At 34.8% G+C, this 14,624-nt stretch overlaps 5 protein-coding genes across 5 annotated transcripts; 1 reads left to right on the plus strand and 4 right to left on the minus strand. All coding sequences in view use genetic code 12, as the record gives it.

Annotated features, from left to right (window-relative positions):
• Positions 1–125: 125 nt before the first annotated feature.
• Positions 126–2,846, minus strand: FOX2 (bifunctional hydroxyacyl-CoA dehydrogenase/enoyl-CoA hydratase; the record flags this gene model as incomplete). Its single annotated transcript, XM_704980.2, has 1 exon — positions 126–2,846. The coding sequence occupies one exon, from the start codon at positions 2,844–2,846 to the stop codon at positions 126–128; it is 2,721 nt and encodes a 906-aa protein (XP_710072.1).
• Positions 2,847–5,006: 2,160 nt separating this feature from the next.
• Positions 5,007–7,319, plus strand: SCT1 (bifunctional glycerol-3-phosphate/glycerone-phosphate O-acyltransferase; the record flags this gene model as incomplete). The annotated part of the gene is made up of 1 exon (XM_704964.2): positions 5,007–7,319. One exon carries the CDS (start codon positions 5,007–5,009, stop codon positions 7,317–7,319), a length of 2,313 nt encoding a protein of 770 aa, XP_710056.2.
• A 165-nt stretch (positions 7,320–7,484) lies between these two features.
• CAALFM_C300830CA (DNA ligase (ATP)) lies at positions 7,485–9,797 on the minus strand (the record flags this gene model as incomplete). The annotated part of the gene is made up of 1 exon (XM_705545.2): positions 7,485–9,797. The coding sequence occupies one exon, from the start codon at positions 9,795–9,797 to the stop codon at positions 7,485–7,487; it is 2,313 nt and encodes a 770-aa protein (XP_710637.2).
• Positions 9,798–10,095: 298 nt separating this feature from the next.
• On the minus strand, positions 10,096–10,593 carry CAALFM_C300840CA (uncharacterized protein; the record flags this gene model as incomplete). The annotated part of the gene is made up of 1 exon (XM_705546.2): positions 10,096–10,593. One exon carries the CDS (start codon positions 10,591–10,593, stop codon positions 10,096–10,098), a length of 498 nt encoding a protein of 165 aa, XP_710638.1.
• A 446-nt stretch (positions 10,594–11,039) lies between these two features.
• On the minus strand, positions 11,040–13,490 carry CAALFM_C300850CA (uncharacterized protein; the record flags this gene model as incomplete). Its single annotated transcript, XM_705550.2, has 1 exon — positions 11,040–13,490. The coding sequence occupies one exon, from the start codon at positions 13,488–13,490 to the stop codon at positions 11,040–11,042; it is 2,451 nt and encodes an 816-aa protein (XP_710642.2).
• Positions 13,491–14,624: the final 1,134 nt, after the last annotated feature.

Consider the following 14,624-nt stretch of genomic DNA (forward strand, 5'->3'; position numbering starts at 1 on the left):
ACAAGACAAACTAACATCAAAACTTCATATACTATGTATACACATAATCATTTACTTAAAAAGAAAAAAAATAAATACTAACAAAACAAAATAATATAAAAAACTAAATGGCAATTTTACTGCGTTTAGATCTTAGCTTTGTCACCAACTAATTTAATAGCAGCATTGTTAATAGCAATAGTACCTCTATCAACAACATGAGTTTGGAAAACAACAGTGTCATCGCTTTCTTTCCAAGCCAAAACTCTCAAAGTTTCACCTGGGAAAACAATACCAGTAAATCTAGCTTTAATTTCATCAAACATACCAAATTTATCAATCAAGACTTTAGCACTCAAACCATAAGTACACATACCGTGCAAGATTGGTTTAGGGAATTTAGCACCTTTAGCAAAGTTTGGATCAATATGTAATGGGTTTCTGTCACCAGTCAAACGGTACAAGGCAGCTAAATCTTCACTAATTGGAACATCAACTTGGTAATCTGGAGCTCTCTTTGGTGCTGGGAATGGGTTAGTAGCGAATGATCTACGTTCAGCGTAAACCTTGTTATCGGCTTGACAGTTTCTAATGAAATAGGTGGCTTCATTAGAGTAGATCACTTCACCAGAATCATTGTCAACGGATTTAGAACCGTGAACAATAACAACATTGGAACCCTTTGGAGTAGTGGAGATTGGTTCAAAAGTAGTTTTGATGGCACCTTCAGTTGGTGGTGGCCATTTGTGGACTTTCAAGTAATGTTCACCATGTAATAACAACATTGGGTTGAAGTTACGTAACAATTTAGCAAAGGAGTTTTGAGATTTACCAGAATTGAAGGTGATCAAATGACCAAAAGTTGGAATAACTTGGAAATCAGAATCATTTTCATAAACATAGTGCAATTGTTTGGTAGTGGCACCAAGAGCAATATTGTACAAAATGACATCTCTATCGTTGAATCTCCAAACTGGATCGTCTTCTTCTTCATCTTCTTCCTCTTCTTCTTCATCACCTTCATCTTCTTCTTCTTCATCATCGTCATCATCATCGTCACCACCGACAGCAGACAAGATAGCCATGGAAGATTCAGTAGTAGATTTTGGATTTTCAGTGTCACTGTCAAAGTTAGTGATATCTTTCAAGTTGTCTCTGATGAATTCAACAGTGGTGTGTTCATCGTGGGAGACAGCACCTTTGGCTCTTTGCCATCTGGTGTTACCAATCCAACCACCACCGGCTTCAAAGGTTTCACCGGTAACTTCAACTTCTTCAGAACCCAAGTAGACCAATAATGGAGCAACTTGATCAGCATGGTACAAGTTCTTGTCTTGTTCTCTGAAAATGGTCAAGGTCATGGCAGTTTCAGCATGTGGAGCAACAACATTGACTTTAATGTTGTTTCTAGCACCTTCAACAGCCAAAGTCTTTGACAAACCTAAGATACCAGCTTTAGCAGAAGCATAGTTAGCTTGTCCAAAGTTACCGTAGATACCACTGGTAGATGAAATGTTAACAATTCTACCGTATTTCTTTTCAGCGAAGTATGGCCAAGCTAATCTACTCAAGTTGAAAGTACCCAACAAATGGACTTTTTGAACTTGATCCCATTCTTGATCACTCATCTTGGCAAAGGATTTGTCTCTCAAAATACCAGCATTATTGACCAAAACATCGATGGTTCCGTATTTGTCAATAACATTCTTAATGATTTCTTCAGCTTGGGAGGCAACGTCGTGTTGATCAGCCCAAGCTTCACCGCCAGCAGCTTTGATTTCTTCAACAGTTTTAGTGGCATCTTTGAAATCGTTAACAACGACTTTAGCACCGTATCTGGCAAACCATTTGGCGTATTCTTTACCTAAACCGGCACCAGCACCAGTAATCAAAACAACTTTGTCTTTCAAGGTAACTTTTGGAGCGCCAGAAGCATCGTTAGATGGTAATTTTCTAGCTTCGGTAGTTAAAGTAGTGTAATCATTCAACATAAATGGGTGTTGGTTCTTCAAGTATTCTGGTTTACCAGAGTCGTCAAAGTTGAGAACTTCAGAGAATCTCTTGGCAACAACTTCAGCGGTGAAGGATTGATCTGGTTTGAACAAAACACCACCGGATCTTTCCCATCTGATTTGAGCATAAAAGCCAGCAGCTACTTCAAAGAATTGACCAGTCACTTCATTTTCAGCTGATGACAAATATAAGACCAATGGGGCAACCTTTTCAGGACCCAATTTCTCCAAAATTGGTGGTGGCAAAATAGATTCAGTCATTCTTGATCTAGCCAATGGAGCAATGGCATTGGCTTTGATGTTGTATCTGTCACCTTCTTTAGCTAAAGTTTCGGCAAAACCTAACAAAGCAGATTTGGCAGCAGAATAGTTAGTTTGACCAAAGTTACCGTATAAACCAGCTGGAGAGGAAGTGTTGACAACTCTACCAAACTTTTGTTTTTGGAAATATGGCCAAGCAGCCTTGGTGACAGCGTAAGCACCGTTCAAATGAACGTCGATAACCAATTTGAAATCTTTTTCGGTCATTTTCTTTATAGAAGAATCTCTCAAAATACCGGCATTGTTGATAATGATATGCACAGTACCAAAGCTTTTGACGGCGGTTTCAACAATTTTGGCACCATCCAAAACATTGTTGTAATCGGCAACGGCAACCCCACCGTTCTTGGTAATTTCATCGACAACAATATCTGCTGCTTTGGAGTTACCACCTTGACCGTCCAAGGCACCTCCTAAATCGTTGACAACAACTTTTGCACCTAATTTGGCAAATTCAAGGGAGTAGTATTTACCTAAACCACCACCGGCACCGGTGATGATAACAACTTTATCTTTAAAATCTATTGGAGACATAATGGGGGGGGGGAGGAAAGTATTATGTTTGAAGTTAATAAAATAGAATATTTCAAAGGATTAAAAGGAAAAAGAAAAAGAAKAAAAAGAAAAAGAAAAATTTCAATTAAATAAATTTCAGATGGAAATAAGGAAAAGGGGGATTAAGATATATTTATATATATAAATATTCATTCATATCATTTGTTGTAATAAAAAAAAAAAAATTATCTGTCTAAAGTAAATTTGATCAAAATTGTGATTTTCTATTTTTCTGCGGGGGAAAAGAAAAGTAATGCTGGAGAAAAGTCGTGTGTATTAAGATAAAATCGCTTGTGAAGGTTTAAAGGAAATTTTTCATCTTCAACCAACCGAGGGATGAAATAAAAAGTGGGAATTCCACTTTAACATAACACAACGACATAGAGAAAAAAAAATCCTTGCCGACGGCTAAACACGTGAGCAAACCACAGTAAACTTGTCATGTCCAATTAATCATTATTACACAATGCCAACAGCAATTGGTGTGTTGGGATTGAGAGCATGTTTCTCTTGAAAAGTTTCATCTAGAGTTTGTTGAATCAAATACCGATGATACCATACTGGCAACGATAGAAACAAAACGGATTAATTTGTCAACTCCACACTTTCTTTTTTTCTTTTTTCGTTGGTGGTGGCGGCAACATTGCTTTCGTCCTGCCTCACTTCTGTTTTTTTTTATCCGTCCTCCTTCCTTAATATAGTGGGCGGATACTTCTTTTGTAACTCTCCTCCTCCTTTATCTTTGTTTTCTTTACCCCCAATAAACAAGGAAATCCATTCAGGGAAATAATAAGATGCAAAATCCGAAAACTAAGTAATTGATCTGTTGACTCAAAATTGTGGGGAGTATTTGTTATATTTAATAATCAAACAATCAGGGGTTTTTTTGTTTTCAATTACCAAAATCTACCTTAGCAACACTTTCAATACTTTTGTAAAAATTGTAAAGTATACAACAAACCTCAAATTGTTGATTAGATTGGACGAGCGGTTACACCTTAAATCATTGAGATATTAGTAACTTTACAAAACTATGGAGGTCCATTAAATTAGCCATTTCTACATAACTCTTATAAAACTTTAACTCACTCGATATATCGAACAACGTAGAATAGTTAGTTCTTGATTAGCGGTTTAACTTTGTTGTGAGGGTCTCTCTCATTTTCTATTTATCGCATTGATCCGCTAATATTTGCTTTGGGTGTAATTACAATCGAAGGTAATCATAGTGTCATTTGACAATAAGGCAAGTATAATCAGTTTTGTTAGAAGCATACAGATCTTATCCACATAAGTGTAGTCACATCCCATTGAACGTCTATCACTCAACATTGTTTTGCAATTGACGAACGGCTTCTGGTCTCAATAACAAATATGAGTTAATCTCTTAGTTTTTTCGCAGTTATTTTATTAAAGATAATTTTGGATTAGGGTCTTTTCAAAATGTGTGATACCCCAAAGGTATTCTAACATGTATTTATAATATCACAAATGAAATAATACACATTATTATTAGTTGGGTCTTTCCGTCTTGCAAACAAGTTTGGTCGATTGAAAATCAATATTAAGCTACTAAAACCTCGAGAAAAACATCTTGAAAATTTCCTAAAGCCTTGTGAACAAAGCTAAAAAGTTATTCAATTATATTTTAAAACTGTATTCAATTAAGTCTATTATAAAAACCTATAAATTATAAGGAATCTAAACGATTGATTGACACATTAAAATGTGTGTGTGAATTTAATTAATTAATTAATTTACTGTAAACAGCAAGAAAACAAAAAAAATGAGTGTTGATAATAATAATCTTCGAGTGTGTGTCCCTCTAATAATAATAGATCTCTTTCCAACTCTATTGTTTTCTGTTTTGTTCTCTCTTTCTCTTTTACACTTTATTTCTTAGTAGGATCTTTTTTACGTTCTGCTATTGTTTCACACCACTTTTTTTCTCTCTCGGTATTTATTTCAATACATCCAATCTATTAACTGACATTCATCCCAAAACTAATCTACTACTTCAATCGTTTTAACAAATTACAAAGTATTCATTCCATTGTTAATTGAATTTTAAGATTTTTAAAGGTACTATTTTTTTATTTTTTTCTCTCGTTTTTTGTTTTGTTTCTACATCATCAACATATGGCACCATCATCATCATCATCGTTGGATTTGCATTATGAACGACCCAAATGGTATCGTTTAGCAATTTATGATACTTTATTATGGCTATTATCAGTTATCTTTGATTGTTTTTTCCGAGAAATTCGACCAAGAGGAGCATTTAAAATTCCTCGTGAAGGTCCAGTCATCTTTGTGGCAGCTCCTCATCATAATCAATTCGTTGATCCTGTACTTTTAATGAATCAAATCAAAAAAGAGGCCAATAGAAGAATTTCGTTTTTAATTGCTGCCAAGTCTTATAAGTTAAAAGCAGTGGGGACAATGGCCAAATGTCAATTGTCAATTCCTGTTGTGAGACCACAAGATTGTTTAGTTAAAGGAACGGGGAAAATTTTTGTTGATTTCGATAAGGATCCCTTGAGAGTCACTGGTAAAGACACAAAATTCACCAAAGAATGTATGGTCAAAGGTTTAATTGCATTACCACAGTCATTGGGTGCTTCTGAAATTGTGGAAATAATCTCCGATACCGAATTAGTCATTCGTAAAGAATTCAAATCTCTGGATAAAGTTAAAGTTTTATTAACCAACGGTACTGCTTATAAACGAGCAGACAAAATTGACCAAAAACAGGTTTATCAAATGGTATTTGATCATTTGTTAGATGATGGATGTATTGGTATTTTCCCAGAAGGTGGTTCTCATGATCGTCCTGATTTATTGCCATTAAAGGCTGGTGTTGCCGTAATGGCACTTGGTGCCATGGATAAAAATCCTGGTTGTAACATTAAAATTGTCCCTTGTGGTATGAATTATTTCAATGCTCACAAGTTTAGATCTAGAGCAGTTGTGGAATTTGGTGATCCAATTGAGATCCCTAAGGAATTGGTGAAAAAATACGCCAACCCAGAAACTAACCGTGAAGCTGTTAAAGAATTATTAGATACAATCACCACTGGGTTGAAAGCTGTTACTGTTACTTGTGAAGACTATGAAACTTTGATGTTAATTCATGCCGTTAGAAGATTATACGCTGGGAACTTTGCTCAACAATTACCCTTGCCATTAATTGTGGAAATGAATAGAAGATTGGTAATTGGATATCAACATTTCAAAAATGTCCCTAAAGTTCAAGAAATCAAAGAAAAAGTATTACATTATAATGATTTTCTTAAAACTTTGTATTTACCAGATCATGACGTTGAAAGTTGCAACGACGAAGCTCATAAAATTACATTGATCCCAATATTTTTCTTCAGAGTTTTCAAATTATTAATTTTATTCATTTTAGCATTACCAGGGGCTACTTTATTCTCACCCGTGTTTTTGTCTACCAAAATAATCTCGAAAAAGAAAGCCAAAGAGGCATTAGCAAACTCAGTTGTCAAGATCCAGGCTAATGATGTTATTGCCACTTGGAAGATTCTAGTTTCAATGGGTATTGCCCCCATAGTTTATTCTTTTTACGCCAGTGTTGGTACTTATTACTGTTCAACTCATGACTATTTTCTGCATTGGAAATTATTTTGGGTATGGATTTTTTTGTATAGTTGTGGTGTATTGGTCACCTATTCTGCATTAATTACTGGTGAACAAGGTATGGATTTGTTCAAATCTATCCGTCCATTATACTTATCAATTACATCTGGTTCGTCTATAAAAGAATTGAAAAAAATGAGACACGAATTGAGTGAGGAAATTACTGAGTTAGTCAATCACTATGGTCCACAATTATTCCCTAATGATTTCAATTTGTTAGATTTGCAAAAATCATTGAACATAAATGGTGATGTTGTTTACGCTGATAGTGACGAAGAAGAAGATATGAAAACTGAAGAGTTGCGTAACAGAAGAATTGCCAGACGTAAAGCTGAAAAGAAAAAGAAGCAGACTCAAGAAAATGAAGATACCCAAGAACTTCAAAGTTCTGATATGAAACACTCTTCATCTATGAGTGATGGTATTTCCTTGTTGAATTCCGATAATTCATTAACTAATTTACCAATGTTTTCCGATTATGTCTTGCACAAAAATGCCAAGAATCCTGATCTACAATTGGACCCACAATCCCATTATGGTTCAAGAGTGAATTCGAATCTCAACTCTAGTGCCAATTCTTCAGTTTCTATTTATGATGATTATCGATTTGCATCACAATCAGAACATGGCGGCACTGCATCACCTGTAAGATATTCAAGACTCCCTCATTTACCTGAAACATCATCTTCAGATCATATGGAATTGAATTTTGCTTCAAAACCTGAAGGGCAGAAAATGCGTTTGAGAGATAGAATTAAAACCAAACTTCGGGAAAATAGAAAAGAAAATTAAACTTTTCAGGTTATTTCGTCGATTACTTTTCTGGCATTGCCCAATTAGTTAAATTTGTTTAATATGCTAATAATAATTGTACATAAACTAATAATACATATAATTGCATATTTGATTGCATATTTGAGTTGTTATTTTTATTTACTTTCTTTTCTCTGTGTCTATTCAATTGTTTACATGGGCTTGACGTTGGTAAAATTCACAAACACGATCAGAACTAGTAGCATCTTCAATACCTTTATCATCTCTTACTCGTATAAATCTAGGGAATCTTAATGATACACCTTTTCCAAATTCTTGATGACCTGTTTTATAAATAGGACTTAAAGATAAATCTGCCGTTAAAACTTCAAACAACATGCTAGGCTCAAACCAAACATCAGGAACAGCATTTGAATTATTGGTGTCATAAACAAAATAATTTTTCGGTGATGCAATTTCTGTTGGATGCAATTTGTTGTATAAATTGAGTAAATCTTCATCACTAAAACCTGTACCTATTTTACAACAAGTTTCAAGATCCCCTGAATCTTCATTATATGAAGCTAATAAAAACCCACCATAAGTTCCCGTTCTTTTACCTTTCCCATTATAAGCTCCAATAACTACCAAATCTAACGAATCACCAACTCCTTCAAGATAATCTTTTTTCAATTTCAACCAATTTCTTGAACGTTTCGATGGTTCATAAAACGATTCCAGTCCATTTAACATCTTTACCATCAACCCTTCACATGAATCCTTAATTGATTGATCCAAAAACTGTTGTAGCACTTCCAAATTGGAAGATGAATTCGTGGCAGTTGCAAATTGAAATCTATCTTCAATTGGAGATAAATTCTCCTGCATGATTTTCCTTCTTTCAGCTAATGATTTGGGTAAAAGTGATTCATTATCGTAATACAATAAATCAAAGGCAAATAAACAAATTTGCACTTTGATATCTTCTTCATTGACATCTTTCCTTTTTCTAGTAGTTAATTTCTGAAATGGTAAAATCTTATGATCTTCTCTATCCCAAGCTACTGCTTCACAATCTAAAATCATGGAAATAGTATTACCACTAACGGCAAATTGCTTACCAATAGAAATCAAATCAGGATAAGTTTGTGTCATATCTTCCAAATTTCTTGAAAATACTTTGATGGATCCATCAGACAATATATGAACTTGAGCTCTAACACCATCGTATTTATATTCACAAGTGAATTCTTCATTTTGGAAACGATCCAATACTTCTCCGATAGACTTTGTAGGGTTTGCCAACATTGGTTTCAACGGTATCCCTGGGGTAACAAAACAATGTTCCAAAAGATTGAAGATACCGTATTGATAAGCAGTTTTCAACACCACTTCATAATTAGGAACACGTGAAAATGCTTCCTTCATAATTTCTTCAGCTTCAGCTAATTTAGATGGATCAATTTTTTTATTAGATTTATTTTCATAATTAACAAATGCTTGAGCTAATCCCACAATAATACTTTTTTCAGCCAGTCCAATTCTTAATTTCCCTTGTAATGAACGAATTAAAAACTTGGCTTCGCTACTTTTCATTTGACATGCAGTTAACATTTGTTTGATGATACTGATTTTCTTCGATTGAGATTCTTTCCCAGTTGATTTGGCAATTTTCAATGAATTATCAAAAACAGTATCAACGTCAAGTGGGGCAGTCTTGAACATTGTTGGTTGTAAACTTCTTGATTTTTGGGCAATTAAACCTAAATCTCCTGTAGATTTATAATCAGCTTTGATTTTCGATGTTTCTCTTCCATAACATTCACTAATAGCTTTAATTAAAATGGTTTCACCTAACCCTAATTCCAACCCGGGTTCATAATCAGGACCAAGTCTATTTATGCATAAATAGACAATACGAATAAGTTTATCAATTGTCAGTTGTTGTAAAACTTCCAAAAAAAATTGTGATATAATGGCAATAATTGCTAATCGAGAACTTTCATTTTCAATTGCTTCAAACACAGATGCTAATTTGGCATAGGGAATTTTGACACCCAATTTTTCATTACTGTGTTTAGCTTGTTCTGATTCGCTGAGTTTGATCAATTCTTCAGCTTCATTACGAACATCATTGCCAGACCCATTATTTTTTTCCAATTTGGGTTCTGTTTCCATCTCGATATCACCATTACTACTACTACTACTACTACTCTCATCAGACTTTGTTTCAATTCTAGCTTTCTTGGAACGGGGTGGCGATTTAGGTGGTGTAGCTTCTCTTTTCTGTTTAGCTTCAGTGGTTGCCTTTTTCGGACTACTATTGTTTGAGGAACTTCCAAAAAATCTTGTCAATGATTGTTGTTTTTCAGGAGATGTTGAATTTGAACCTGAGGGAGGTGTGATACCTCCAAAAAACCGAGCTAATGATTGTTGTTTCTTATTTGACATGATCCTATTTGCTTGTTTTAATTGGACACCAATTGGATATCGATAAGATACAAGTCTACTGAACATAAAGTGTACAGTACTGAGTAAGTATGTAAATGATTAATAATCAAAAAAACAACTGATATCCTTTTAGTTATAAAAAAAGGCAGAAGAGGAAACAATTTTGTGAGTTTAATTCAGGATATACTTGAACAAACAATATGTTGAAGTAGAAAAAAAAAAGACGCGATTTTTACGTGTGACAAAACACATTTCTTCTACGAGATGACATGACTATTTCTTTGTCACATACTAAAACTTCAAACAATACTGTTACATTAACACTCTTTGACTATATACATGTAGATCATTCCTTCAGACTCACTTAGTTTGTTTTTAATTCTCCTGCCACTTCTTCTGTGTCATTCTCAAAATCATACTTTCCATCAAGTATATCATTCAAACTATCTTGGATATACGAACTCTCCTCATCCATAGGGGCTTCACTTAGTTTCTTTTCCAGCTCCCATCCTCCCAACATACTCTTCATTCTCCAGCCAAACTCTTTTATATTGCTAACATCCAAGATCCAACAAAGTCCAAATACAGTCATTCCTGTGACTGATCCACACAACAATGTCCCTGTTCCAACAGCAACAGCCGCATCGGTAGTAAAATTATAACTTAAAGGAGGAGAATGGTTGCCTTGGAATAATGTAGGAATATATTGACGAGAAACAGTTGCACGATAGGCAAACCTCAGGGCAAAGATAGTCACTGCCGACGCCGTGAAAAAACGTATCATTTGAATTTTACGACGTTGTTTATATTCAGGGGATGCATCAGCAATTTTGAAATTTAATTTATGAAGCAAGTCTGACATTTGTTTAGTGGTATATGGTAATGTCTTTTATGGATCTATCAACACATCAAAAGATTCTTTTGCTGATTCTTTTTTTTTTTTCACTCTTTTAGTTGAATCTCATTTTTGTGTTCAAAGACCAGCTTTTTTTCTCAGTTCAACACGATTTCTTGTGGCCAGTTTGGTTTGGTGGTAGACCACCAATTCATTCTTCTACACTCTTTATTAAAATATTAGAGCAATATATTAAAACATAAACAATATATAATCAATAGAATTGATAGAGTTATAATAAAAAAATTGGGGATTGAACTTCAACAAAAAACAAACAAAATAAAAAATTATCAAGGCAAAATGAGTCGAATAATGAATTAAAAAAAAAAAACAGTAAAAAAGGAATAGAAACGGCAAATAAAAACATAATCAACTTTTTCTTTAGTTTTCCAACATTATGGAAAATGTCATTTTTAGATTTCTTCAGTGAATACACCACCTTTGTTTTCTTTTCTATTCAAAGAAACTTCATCTTCAAAATCAGCAAATTCAGATACATCTCCATCCTTTACACTCTTTGCTTCTTTCTCAGCATCCTTTGCTGCTGGCTGTTCTTGCTTGGTAGCTGGAGCTTTTGTGGTTTCTGCTGCCTTTGCGGTTTCAGTTGTTTTCTTTGGTTCTGCTTCGGTTTCAGTAGCCTTTTTGGCAGGTTTCGTTTCCTTCTTAACTGCTGAGGACGGAGTTGTGGTTGATTTTGGTTTCTCTTCGGTATTTGTGTACTTGAATATTGAGCTCAATCTTCTGGAAAATGATGACTTCTTTTTGGTTGGTGATTGTGCAGCAGATGGTGTCACTGGTCTTTTGGATGTAGAGTCAGTAGCAGCAGTGACGGCAGGTTTAGTGGCAACAGGCTTGCTGGCAGTAGATGCGGTAGTATCAGCAGCTTTAGTGGCAGTGGAGTCTTCAGCAGCTTTAGCAGTCTTCTTTTCAGGTTCAGTGGTTTCACTTTCTTTGATCAATGGAACATGTTTGATTTCTGGTTCTTCTCCCGAAAATATTGATGAAGTGTCTCTTATTTTACCTTCATCGACTTCTTCTCTCAAATGTTCAGGTAATTCAGAGTTTATCTTATGTTCATCCTTGACTTTCTCATCAATGGCAGCCAAAATATCTTTCTTCTTGGTAGCCTTGTCTTCTAGGTGCAGTTGCTTCTGTTTTTCCAATTCTTCCAACTTACCATCCAAGTCTTCATGTTCCTTTTCAGCATCGGCCTTTTCTTTATCGTGCAATTCTTGTAATTCAGCTACTTCCTTATCGGTAGACTCGTGTTTAGCAGTAGCTTCCTCAATGTCAGTAGTGTATTTTTCAATATCATTCTTGGCTTCCTGCAATTTGCTTTCCAATTCGGCCAATTTTTCTTCATATTCCTTATTCAAATCTTCTGAAGCTTTAACCTCATTAGCCAATTCATCTCTTGCATTGGTTACTTCTTCTAATTTAGCTGACTCTTCTTTCAATTCATCCAAAGTTGGTTTCAAAATTTCATCCTTTTCTGCTTGTAATTCTTCCAATTCTTGCTTTCTGGCAGCAATCTTTTCTGCTTCCTCGGTATCGATTCTATCTTGATTCTCTTTCTTTTCATCCAACAAAACTTGCTTCTCTTCAGCATGTTTAGCTTCAACGTCTTTATATTCTTGGAGCTTAGTTTGGACTTCTTCATTTCTACCAGCTTGGTACTCGGCATATTTCTCATCTTCAGCCTTTTTACGTTTATCGTTTTGAGCATTTCTTTCCAACTTGGCAATTTCAATATCACGTTTCTCTTTTTCTTTGGCTTCATGTTCCTCCTTTTTAGCTTTCTCGTGCAATTGTTGCAATTCCAATTCTTTTTGTTTCTTTTCTATGTCAATTTGTCTTTTAGCTTCTGCTTTACCTTCAATATCATCCAAAATTGGTTGGACATATGTGGAAGCTAATTTGTCTAATTCACTTTGACTGATAGTCAAGCCACCACCCAAATTGATCAAACCAGCAGCTCTACTTTGCAGTCTTTCGTCGGATCTCTTTTGTGCAAGGGCTAAGGCATTAGCGTACAATTGTGCTTGAGCTTTCAAAGTAGCTGGATTATTGGATTTCAATGAGTTCAATCTTAATTCAGCTTTTTCATTGGCTGCCTTTAACAAAGAAGCATTGACTACTGAAGCAGCTGTAAAAGTTTGACTTCTCTTTTGGGATGAAACTTGATCAGTAAATCCAGCACCGTGCTTTAAAGAAGCAGCTGCACCGGAAGCAGCCAAATCCTCTTCATCTTGATTTAAGAATTCAGCTGGAGCCTGTTTTTTCAAACCCGATCTGTAATCCAAGTCAGGATTAAAACGAGAACTCAAAGATTTTGTAGAGTTTTTAGTGGCCAATTTGTTAATCTTATCAATGTTCAATGAAGTGGCCCCTTGCTTTGATTGAATACCGGATCTTCTAATGTCTTTTTCGGGATTTATTCTCGATGTCATGGTGCTAGTAGAGTTGGCACTGGCGGCTTTGTAAATAGTGTTTGAGTTCATTGAAGGAATACCAACCTTGACAGTAGTGGAAGGGGTTGTTGATGACAATGTATTGGTTCTTTTAGCATTTGATGCTGCTGCACTGGCATCTGGGTCTTCTTGACCTCTTTCCCAAGCTTTAATTTCTTGTTGCTTAGCTGCTAAAGCGGCGGTGTGTGCTTCTGGTGCAACTGAACGAACATAAGAAGGTTGGACACTCAAGTCGGAGGAAGCTGCCAACAAGGCAGCCGTATCTGATGCATTTGAATTGACTCCAACAATTGTTCCACTTGGGGATTGGAACACACCTTGTTTTACTCGTTGATGATATAATGCTTCTGCTGACAATGGCTTGCCGGAAGCTTTGTAGGCCGAATGAGACATCTTGGAGAATGAATATATTTATTTTCACTTTCCAATTGTTGAAGAAATAGAAAACTTTTTATCTTTCAATTAAATAAACAATAAGAGAAAAAAAAAACAAAAGAAAAAGAAAGTAATTAGAAATTTAAAGAAAACAACAAAAAAGAAATATTGATAAAGTATTGGATAAAAGGATTCACCCAACTTGAAATTCGATGAATTTTTTTTGTGGATTATAGTAGTTTTTTTCTCGATTATGTGTGAGAGAAAATAGCAAACAAAAGAAGGAGAGAGAAGAACTAAAAAATAAAAGGGAGTGACGGGCAGGCATCCAAGAAATCCCACAGTTGTAAGGCCAATACGGGAGGAAATAGAAATGACATATAACAAAATACTATTAAAAATGCTCATAGCTGGTGTGTGTTTTTATTACCAGCTGAGTACAATAATAACCGTGTAACCATCCACAATTAATGGTCGGTTCTATAAAGCTCTTGGAAAAAAAATCAAATTTACTAATAATGAATTCCATGTTCTTTGTGGCTCATATTATAATCACCCTCTTCCCCCCTCTTCTATTAGGAAGCAATCTAACAAAATACAGAACAATAAGAGCTTCTTTTTGTTTGTTTTTTTGGCTTTGTCAAAGAAAAAGCAAGAGAACTAATTTAGTTTTTTCCACTCCACCAAAAGGCAGAAGTTTAAAAAAAATGTAAACAATAGTAGTCACAAACAATTAACAAATATTAATTACAAATGTAATCTTCATCTTTGGTAAAATCATAATCATAATACTTTAGTAATATTTTAGAAATTCTGATGGTAATAGTTTTGTAATTGAGTGTCTCGCGTTGTAACACCCCAATCGATGTGTCGACAATACGAAGCTCATTTTTCGTTGGATTGTTATCTCTTCATTCTATTGGTTGCCTAATTCGGACTAAACAATCCCCTTTTGGAAATTAGTAAGCCGCATGGAATACTTAATTCAGTTGAAAAAATTTGATAATTGGAAGATAAATATACTTAGTGGTTACGTCATCAGGCTGAAACTCTCATCCGTCAAACTTTTTGGAACAGTCATCGCCAGTTATATCATTAATATCTTAACATAGGACACAAATATGTTATTTAAAATTGGCAGAGAATGAAAGC

Source organism: Candida albicans, chromosome 3, assembly GCF_000182965.3.
Source record: "Candida albicans SC5314 chromosome 3, complete sequence".
Taxonomy (NCBI): domain Eukaryota; kingdom Fungi; phylum Ascomycota; class Pichiomycetes; order Serinales; family Debaryomycetaceae; genus Candida; species Candida albicans.